Source organism: Dipodomys ordii, unplaced genomic scaffold, assembly GCF_000151885.1.
Source record: "Dipodomys ordii isolate 6190 unplaced genomic scaffold, Dord_2.0 Scaffold182, whole genome shotgun sequence".
NCBI lineage: Eukaryota > Metazoa > Chordata > Mammalia > Rodentia > Heteromyidae > Dipodomys > Dipodomys ordii.
In genome coordinates, this window is record NW_012267398.1 from 2531698 (window position 1) to 2542153 (window position 10456).

General features: G+C 40.2%; 1 protein-coding gene across 1 annotated transcript in view; it reads left to right on the forward strand.

Moving 5' to 3' along the window:
- Impg1 (interphotoreceptor matrix proteoglycan 1) overlaps window positions 1-10456 on the forward strand; it is a 125272-nt gene that overhangs the window by 74564 nt on the left and 40252 nt on the right. The window contains exons 9-12 of the mRNA XM_013034100.1: window positions 296-316; window positions 2948-3186; window positions 5337-5413; window positions 9741-9819. Coding sequence (XP_012889554.1) covers window positions 296-316; window positions 2948-3186; window positions 5337-5413; window positions 9741-9819 — 416 coding nt within the window. The remainder of the gene's footprint in view (window positions 1-295; window positions 317-2947; window positions 3187-5336; window positions 5414-9740; window positions 9820-10456) is intronic.

Consider the following 10456-nt stretch of genomic DNA (forward strand, 5'->3'; position numbering starts at 1 on the left):
ATGTAGTCAATTTGCGACTTCGTTAACCAGTGATACATGAAGAATAAAATCTCAAATTCTCATCATAAACATGGCAGAATGATACTTACATCCTGAGATTCAAATAGTTTTCAGAGTTTCCACCCAAGTTCTGATGGCATTTTGTATGTTTTCTTCAAAGCTCCAGGCACACATAAAAGAAAGTGCAAGGGAAAAAGTTGTGTATATGAAATAATTCGTTAATTACTTCAATGAGTCTTATAAAAATTCTCTCTTCCTTTGCATATTTCTGTGGCATATGATGGATAAAATGAAGACCAAAGAAAGAAAGAGATGGGTAATTCTTTTAAATGTTTTAAATACAGTATATTTTTCCTCCACAAATGTATATGCTAGTTTTTGTACAAACAGTATTTATGTATTATGGTTGTGTCAAACCAATGTGTTTTTAGAAGTTTCTTATTTAAATGGAAGCAGTTGATTAGAATAATCATAAAAATTCACAGGTCAATAATCTATGTGAAGACAGGAGTCAGTGGCTCATGACTATAATCTTAGCATCTCAGGAGGCTGAGATTTGGTTCAAAGGCAGCTGGGGCAGAAAAGTTCATGAGACTTCATCTCCAAAATAATCAGCCAAAAGTTGGACTGGGGGTATGGCTCAAGTGGTAGCGTTCCAGCTAAATGAGCCACTACAAGATCTTGAGTTTAAACCTTTATATCATTAGAAAAAAAATCTATATGAGAAAGTCAGGGAAACATTGATTTGGTTAAGATCCTATCAAGCCCAAGATCTAACTAGATAAATGTGAAAATGTGTGGTTGCAATGCAAATATGACTTAACAATTTCTTACATATTGCTTGTAAGGGGATTTCGTGTGACTGCACACACAAACGCGCACCCATCTGCGTTAATACAGAGAAACAAATGTGTTCCTTGGTTTCAAGGTCATTTTGAATGTAAGAAAGGATACTCCATTCTTTCCAGTGCTCAGTAATTGAGATCCTACAATTGACCAGTGAAATAATGAACTCTACCCAATTGTGTGGTCTGAAGAAATGTCAAAAACACACATAATCCATCCCGGTGGCCTTTAAAATACTTCTGCAGTCCTCTGTGTAGATTTACAGCATGAACCAAAAGGCCAGCCCTGATTCTTGCAGCCAGAGCTATAGCTCAAGGACAAGCTATAATCTTGTTTCTGTTTTTGCATACAAAAAGGCATTCTGTTTATAACTATGATAGTAAACCCAGTGAACCATACAATGTATTGATTTTCCCCCTTTTCTCTTTTCTTCCGTCTGTTATTTTATGCAATCCTTCTGCTTATTTTTGTAGGTTTCTTTGTGTTGTTTATTTTAGAGAGTCTTACTGTGCAGTCCTTACTAGCCTCAGATTGCCTCTCCTTCTGCTTCAGCCTTATCAGTGTTGGGATTACATCTACCACCTTGCCCAACCAAAGTATTGTTTAGGCTTTGTTCTTCCTAAAAATTACTTTGTGTAAACAAATGGCCTACAGAACTGGTTTCAGTATGCATAACCTTTTGTCCTACTACTGCAAATTATATTGGTATTTCATAGAGCTTCATAGAGACGGCTATTTTTCAAAGAAAGGACAATTCATCTCTTTTCCTGACTTCATGATTTTTAAACACACACACACACACACACACACACACACACACACGGGTCCATTAACATTGGACCACTTACATTATTTTCCAAATGATATAAAGAAAATACAACTGAAGAGGAAAGAAGGATGGCCAAGAGACACATGAAGAAATGCTCAACCTCCCTAGCCATAAAGAAATGCAAATCAAAACAACATTGAGATACCACCTCACCCCAGGTAGAATATCTATAATCAAGAACTCTAATAAAAGACTTCACATAGAACTCCCCTATGACCCAGCAATCCCACTTTTGGGCATTTACCCAAATGATCACAAACAAGACCACACTAAAGCTACCAGCACAACTATGTTTATTGCAGCATTATTTACCATAGTTAAGATATGGAAGCTACCCAGATGCCCCCCAGTAGATGAATGGATCAAGAAAATGTGGTATAGGGCTGGGAAGGTGGCTCAGTGGAAGAAAATGTGGTATATATAGACAATGGAATTCTATGCCTCCATCAGAAAGAATGACATTGCCCCATTTGTTAGGAAATGGAAAGACTTGGAAAAAATTATATTAAGTGAAGTAAGCCAGGCCCAAAGAAACATAGATCCCATAGTTTCCCTTATTTGCAATAACTAGTGTATGTCTGAGTCAAGCAGAAAAGGTCAGATAAGTTATATTAGGGAAATGAACCCCAAGATATGTATTCAACTGTTTTTTTCTTTCATCTGATTGTTTCTAACATATTTATAAGATGATTTCTTTGTTGCTTTGTATGTCCCTCCCACACAGTATAAACCCTGCTTTCACTGTATTTGATGTTGGTATAATTTGTGGAGGGGAAGGGAAAAAACAAATTGTTTAAATAGGGATACAGGTGGACCCATTGCAACAACCAGATGTACAAGTCGTTATGTCGAAAAAAGAACTTTACAACTTTGGTGGGGGGCGGAGGGTCGGGTGGGAGGAGGTGGGGGGAGTATGGGAAGAGATGGGAAGGGGAAATGTACTCGTTATCTTGCCCATGTAATTGTAACTCCTCTGTACGGTATTCTCACCAAAAAAAAGTGTTAAAAAATAAAATAAAAGGCAAAAAAAGGAAAAGAAAATACAATATAAGGAAAATGATATAAATATAGGAAATATTCAGCTCCTTCCTGAAGCTGGCACTCAATTTCCAAACTAAATTTCAGAAATAAAATATGTATATATGTCTATTTTTTTCACGCCTTCAAATGTCTGCTAAACATGCACCGTTTTAAGTAGGACACTTCTTGAGAGGCTGCTAGAGGCTGCAGCCACCAATGGCTTTCAGTGGGATGTGTTCTCTGTGTTCGCAGTTCAAACTCCATCGAGGTACAACTGGCAGCCATCTTTAAGAGAGACCAAGCAAAACGCCCCCCAAGTGATCTCCTGCCTTTCGATTCCAACAAAATTGAACCTGAAGGAGCCCACCAAGGAACCGTGGAAGAGGACAAACGACCAGAAATCCATCTCCTACCTGTAGACCTCAAAAAACTCCTCAGCAGAATAGTAGAAGACCAGTCCTTGGACGCGGGGACAGCACAGATCTCTGATGGTCAGTGGGCCATGTCGCAATTCCAAGCTTCACCTCAACTCCCACAGAGAAGCTTGACTGTCTCATGAAAATTGTCATTTTTAACTGAGGTCCTATAAAGCCAGTCATGGCTACTATGACAGGTACACCACAGGTGGCAGTATTTCTGTTCCTCTTCACTCCCCTAGAACTGGTTTAACAAGCCTTTGGTGACTATTTTCTATCGACAGCACCTAGAGAATCCACCTTTTTCAGACCTGCACAGGTCATCCACAGTCTGCCCCTGGGTTCCTGCGGAGAGAACCCCTGGATAATGCCATTCCCTTGACACAAACTAAACTGATTCTCTGATCTAATAAGTTGGTCAGATCCCAGCAGGAGACAGATGTTACATTGAAATCGGATCATCTGAAGAGCATTTGATAAAGGAACTGTTCCTAAGAGCTCGCCTCTACTCACAGGAAGGAGGCAGCTTCCTAGGGCTAGAAGCAGCAAGGTCTCTTCACGCTCTCCAGGCCTGAAGAGATTCTTAATGATTCTAAGCCATCCCAGACAGAAGCCAGGAACCTCTGACACAGTTATATAAGGCAGCCTCCTGGGGAGAGAGTAACAGCAAAGAGAGAATGTCCCAAAGTGGTCATTAAGGCAATCAGACACCCTCAGGAGCCTCAAAGGGTACCTAAAGAGAGAGGAGGCTGGCATTCACTAGCAACCCCATAGACAGTGGCATAGGTGGACAAGGAAATAGGCATGGCCGCATGAAACTATGGTTGTTGGCCAATTCTGTTTCTCTGATTTAGCTCTGCAAACTCTTCCCACTCACAAAGGTCTCAGGGACAAGGCCAAGGACAAAAGAGGTCAAGCTCACATTCAGCTCAGAGATCAGCTCATTGACTGGGATATTCCCTTTGTGGAATCTTGAAGGAGAGGGAGGGTCCTGAGAATCAGGATTTAGAATGGAACGAAGACTCCACAATTGGTCTTTCATTATGGGATTCATCCTCACCATTTCTTTTTTAGTCAGCTTAGTCATATTTGGGGGGGGGGAGAGGCTGATTCTAGATACTGTCTCTGAGTGTTTGTGTTCATGGTTGGTGCTCTACCACTTGAGCCACAGCTCTGCTTCTGTCTTTTGGGACATAGTTAATTGGAGATAAGAGTCTCATGGACTTTTCCTGCTTCTGTTGGCTTTCAACTACAATGCTCAGCTCTCAGATTCCTGAGTAGCTAGGATTACAGGCATGAGCCACCATGAATCTGCAACTTAGTTGGATTTTTATCACTACTGGCCTTACCAATCAGGCTCAAGGCTTGGCATAAATACACACAGTAAAAGTGAACACTTGCAAATCTACCTTCCAACTATTCTTTTTGTAGTGTGTGTGTGTGTGTGTGTGTGTGTGTGTGTGTTGGTAATGAGGTTTAAACTATAGGCCTCACACTCTCCACACCTCCAGTCCAGCATTTTTATGTTAATTAGAGATGAAGCCCAGTGTCTGTCTTTACCCCACAATCCTAAGATATCAGCCTCCTGAGTAGCTACATGATACATTGTGTGCATATTTATGAGTACAGCGTGTTGATGTGCTATGTGTATACATTATGTAGTCAAATCATCCTTTTGCATATTCATACATTTATCCTTTCTCTGCGATGAGAGCACTCAGGAAGCTTCTAGTGATCTTGCCATATCTATAGTCACTCACTGAGCAATAGCAGACCAGCTCATTTGTCCTCTCTGTTCACACACATGCTTGCACCCACTGACCAACTTCTCCCCATTTTACCCTCCCCTTCACTGAAATTCTTATCACATCCACCTACAGATGTGACCTTCATGTCTGTCCTTCAGTGCATGGGTGGCTCAGTGGCAGAGGGCTTGCCTTGCATGCATGAGGCCCTGGGTTCGATTCCTCAGCACCACATTAGCAGAAAAGGCTGGAAGTGGTGCTGTGGCTCAAGTGGTAGAGCGCTAGCCTTGAGCTGAAGAGCTGAAGGACAGCACCCAGCCCAGAGTTCAGGCCCCACAGACCCAATTTTTTAATGATTACTTTTAGAATTCTTTAAAAATTGGCTATTGTCACATTTTTCCACTTTAGTATTTTCATTGCCCCAATCATAAAAGAAAAAAAAGGATAAATACCCAAATCTTGTGTGTTTTTCACCCACAGAAGTGATGGGGTCATCTCCAGTCTCTGAACCCGATACCCAGTCAGGACTGCTTACCACTCCAGCCAGTATCACCCAGGTAGGTGAATTTGTTGTCCTTCTTTTGTTCAAAGAGGAGCAATGCTTCAAACATTTCTGACAACAACAACAAAAGTCAGTTTATTGACTAACTAGAGAGAAAAATCCCTTTCGCAAAGCCAATTACAATGCTTCTCTGTTTTTGCAAAATATTCTTGGTCAACCCACTTTCAGTAATTGTACTAATAGAATGGAATTCAAATATATTTCCAATATCCTAAAGTTCAAAGATTCCTCAAATTTGGTTAGATTTTTGTTTCAATTAAAATGAGACTGTGCCCTGGTTTTGATTACACAAACACATCTTATAAACTCAAAAGAATAAACCAGGACATATTATTTAATTTTGACTCATATTAATTTTGACCTTAATTTTGACTTTTATATAAATAGATACACATACCTTCAGTATTATACAGATACAAAAAATATTTGAAAATGTATTCTGTAAATTTATTTTTAATTCTAAAGATCTTAACTACATATTTATTTGTGGAATATGGCAAATGTAAATGAATGTCTTAAAGAGTAAAAGTGATAATTCAGTAGTTATTTTTACATTTTTTTTGAAAATGCTAAAAACAGAGGGGTTACAGTTGCATAAGTCAGGCAAGGAGTACATGTCCTTTTGGACAATATCATCTTTTTCCTCCCTCTCTCCCAGTTTTTCCTTGTATTTTGATATTTCACTGAAAGCTACATGCATTTAACGTCTGCTCTAAGTTCTCATTTTAGTGTTCAGCAATGGAAGTGTAGACTAAGTTGTGTCCTTCTTGAAATGAAAGAACCCAAAAGAACTGAAATGTGATTGACTCATTTTCAAGTATTTCAAGTGTCTAGTCAGACAAAGTGAGTTAACCTAGAAGCCTGGATCATGTGCTGCTACCTATTGTCCTTGAGGACAGAATTTTTAAATCAGAACCTTCTTCTACAGTAAAAACTCCTAACAACTACAAAATGATATGCTGAAATTTAAATGGCAATATTAAAGGACAGGAAAGATAAGCCTTCTCAAGTTCAAAGAATGTCTCTCTCAATATCTGTCCTCCTAAATTCTATCTTCAGAATGTGACTTTGAGTTCAACACTTCCTCTTGGTGAACCCACGCAGGAGACAGAGCACAGGGAAGGACCTGGCCTGCCGGGTGAGTTTGTTCTGCCTCTGTGTGACATTTCTGGTCTGGGGCTCTTGCTGACCACTCCCTTCTTGAAACTTCTTCAACTGGCTTCCACAAAATAACCCCTGCATTCATCTATTTGGTGATTACTCTTCCTTGAGCTCTTGCACTTGAGCTTCTTTTAGATTTTTCTAATGTGTTCACTAAAACCTTACTTTATTTTTTTAATTATGATATTTTGTACACATGTGTGTAACATAATAAGGTTTCATTTCAAAGAATCAAAACAGGACTAGGAAGGTGGCTCAGTGGTAGAGCGCTTGCCTTGCATACATGAGGCCTTGGGTTTGATTCCTCAGTACCACATTAGCAGAAAATGCCAGAAGTGGCTCAAGTGGTAGAGTGCTAGCCTTGGGCTAAAGAACTGAGGGACAGCACCCAGGCCCAGAGTTCAGGCCCCACAACCAACCATAAAAAAGAATCAAAACAAAACAAAGCACTGGTGGCTTACATCCATAAATTCTAGTTACTCAGGAGGTTGAGATCTGAGGTCTGAGGATCAAAGCCAGTCTAGCCAGGAAAGTCTGTGAGACTCTGATCTCCAATTACCCACCAAAAAAGCCAGAAGTGGAGTTTGGTTTCAGTGGTAGAGAGCCAGCCTCGAGCAAAAACATTAATGCCCAGGTCCTGAGTTCAAGCCCTAGTATCAACACAAATTTTTTTTAAAAAATAATAATTGTTTTTAAAAAAAGAATCAAAGGATAAGACAAAACTAAGATGACTCATGGTGAAATTGAAAAATCTAGTTATTAGTAGTGATGGCACAACTTTATGTACTAAAACCTATTGAATGGTTTTAAATGGTTTATTTTAAATGATTGATTTTATGTTACATAAGTTTTACCTTAATCATTTTTGTAGGAAATCAGAAGACTGTGGAGGAAATCATATTCTAAAGGGACATGTTTCAGTGATTTAGCTCGGAGCTCCTAGAAAGGAAAATATAATCAATGATGAAATTTTAGATCTGAATGCTTATAGAGAGAAATTACTTGGGAGAAAACTTTCTCCTTCAGATCCTCATTCAGGAGTTGGTCTGGGTGGTGATGAATTTGGTCCTTTCTGGCTCCACCTCCACAGTGGACCAAGCCAGTGTCAGGGTTTCCGTCCTGGTTCTCAGTAGAGACAGAGCACAGATGCCAACACACCCATGATGCTCAAGAGCTCTGTTCTGACAGTCTGCCCTGTTCAAGGACTGCTTTTAGAATAATTAGAATAACTAGAGGAGTCAACTTTAAACCAAAGCTGTACAAGTAAAAAATTCTATCTCTCAACTGAGATTTTGGTTAGTGTTCAGCAAGGAGAGATATATTTGGTAACATAGGCCAAGAATGCAAATAGTCTGTGTTGGTAATTAAGGGCAGATTCATCTGCTTCCTTGATCAGTGCAGATGGGGAGATAAATGGCATATCTTAATGAAAGAGAAATGGAAATTAAAAGTAGGTAACATTCCTAAGAGCAAAATGTGCTCTTATACATGGGCAAACCCAAAGAGAAGAATGTTCTGGACAAGTCTGTGACTTCCTTCCTGCAAATCAATTCTGGCTCTCTCTCTCTCTCTCTCTTCTGCAGTCAAATGAAACCCTGGGCTCCAAAACTCTGCTGCAGGATATTACTAAGATAATTTTAGCCTAGAAAAATCTCTAAGGTTAGTGTCACCAAACGCCTACCCAGTCATTAAAGTTTCAGTAAAACGCTCATAGAAATTTTTTAGTCTAAGCAGTTTAATTTAATAGGTAATTCTCTGAGATAAAGGACTTGCAAAATATGCCTCTAGAAAACCAAGTGCACTGGCATGTTGAATAGAATTATGAAGTCCTCTATTAGGAATATTTTTAGAGCAATTGATCCCAAGTCGTTCTTGCTTGCACAGCCCATTATATTAAGATCACTTGTATTTCATAAAAATGAGAGTTAGAAAGGAAACTCAACATTCTGTCCTCCATACAAGATGCATCAAATTCAATCAAAAATAGTATCAAATCATTGGGGCAAGAATTTCATGTGGCTTGGTTTGCTTTTGCTATGTATAGGAAGAGATAGGTCTCTGGTTTTCTTCACTAAGAATGATCATCTGACCTATCAAAAGCAGCTCTTCAGCATTTCCCTCCCAAATTACACATTTTTAATTTCTAAACTGTACAATTTAGGACATAATCCAGGTCTCTTAATAATTTGCCATAGTAGCCAGGTGCCAGTTTTCCATAACTATGTAGCTACTCAGGTGTTTAAGATCTGAGGATCCCAGTTCAAAACCAGCCTAGGGCAGGAAAGTTCTTGGGGCACTCCTCTCCAATTAACCATCCAAAAGCCAGAAGAGGAAGTAGGGCTCAAAGGGTAGAGTGCCAATCTTGAGCAAAAACTCCAAGGAACAGTACCCAGCCCTGAGTTCAAGCCCAGTTAAGTGAAGTAAACTGTAGACAGAGCTATTCTTCTATTAGCCTTTTTATTCCCTGAGTAATGTGTTGAAATTAGCACATTTCCAATTATTCTCCATCCCTTCTCAGTCTTTGACTTCATCAGAAGAAATCAGTGAGAATAGCTAAGTTAAATGAACTCAAAATAGAACCCAGATATTAAGGTTTTGTGAGGTCAGGGGCGGTGGTCTGTCTCATTCATTGCAGTATCTACCACCTACTTAATGGATAACTAAGTCGGGAATGAATGTGTGTGGATGAAAGGAGAGAACGAACAAAGGTGACCCATTCTGGCTCCATGAACATCAGCGCTAATGAAGAGAATCTATTTCTCTTTTTAATCTTCTCTAAGAAACCCAAGGTCTAAGCAATAGTAGAGAAGTAGCATTCGGCTATAAACTGCTCACACCACAAAATATGGCACCTACTATCATTCCTTTTCCCTTGTGCAAAGTATTTTCCCTTCCTGCCTAGAATGCCTTTCCATTCTTCCAGCCTGAGGCCTCCAATCCATGCTGTCAGGTCCAGTCAACCTGCCACAGATCCATGAGTCATGAATACCATCTGTTCCCGGGTCCCACAGCGAAAAGAATAGGACAGAAAAATCATATATACTGCCATCAAGCATTTGCCACACAGCACTGAAATTATGGTTGAGTGTGTCTGGGATCTCTCCCAGACTGCATACTTAAAGTAAAATCATGTTTTTATTCCCGTTTTTCCCCATTCCCAGGGAATCATACGTCTGGCATATGATTATGATTTCATAACTCTGTCACCGCTGTCCTCACTTAGGCTGATCTGTGTCATCGGTATCTAGCAAGTAATGCCTGGAGGCTGGGCTCCTGAGCATTCCCTCATCTCACCTCCAAACAGCTCCCCACACTTTCTCCCCACTTGGGCAAAGTTCAAAGTTTTTTTAGCAAATGTCATCCTCCTTTTGTCCAAAGACAGTGCTATGACAACACCATAGTTACATTGGAGGCTGAGATCTGAGGATTGAGATTTGAAGCCAGCCTGAGTAGAAAAGTCTGTTGGACTCTTATCTGCACTTCACCAGCAAAAATCCACCAGTAAAGGTGTGGCTCAAGTGGTAGAGCACCAGCCTTGAGGAAGAAAAAAAGAAGCTAAAGACAGCACAAAGTACTGAGTTCAAACCCCAGTTGGCGCACACATACACACACACACACACACACACACACACACACACACACACACACACAAGTAAGTTGAAATTCTCCAAACTCTCCAATTTGGTTCTCTTAGATTGAACTAGGCATGCAGTCCTTTGGGCTTTCCGTTAAGGGAATCAAGTGCCCTGTCCATCTGGGGGGCATTTCTTTTTTTTGGGGGGGGGGTCCGGTCGTGGGGCCTGAACTCTGGGCCTGGGCGCTGTCCCTCAGCTCTTCAGCTCAAGGCTAGCACTCTACCACTTGAGCCACAGCACCA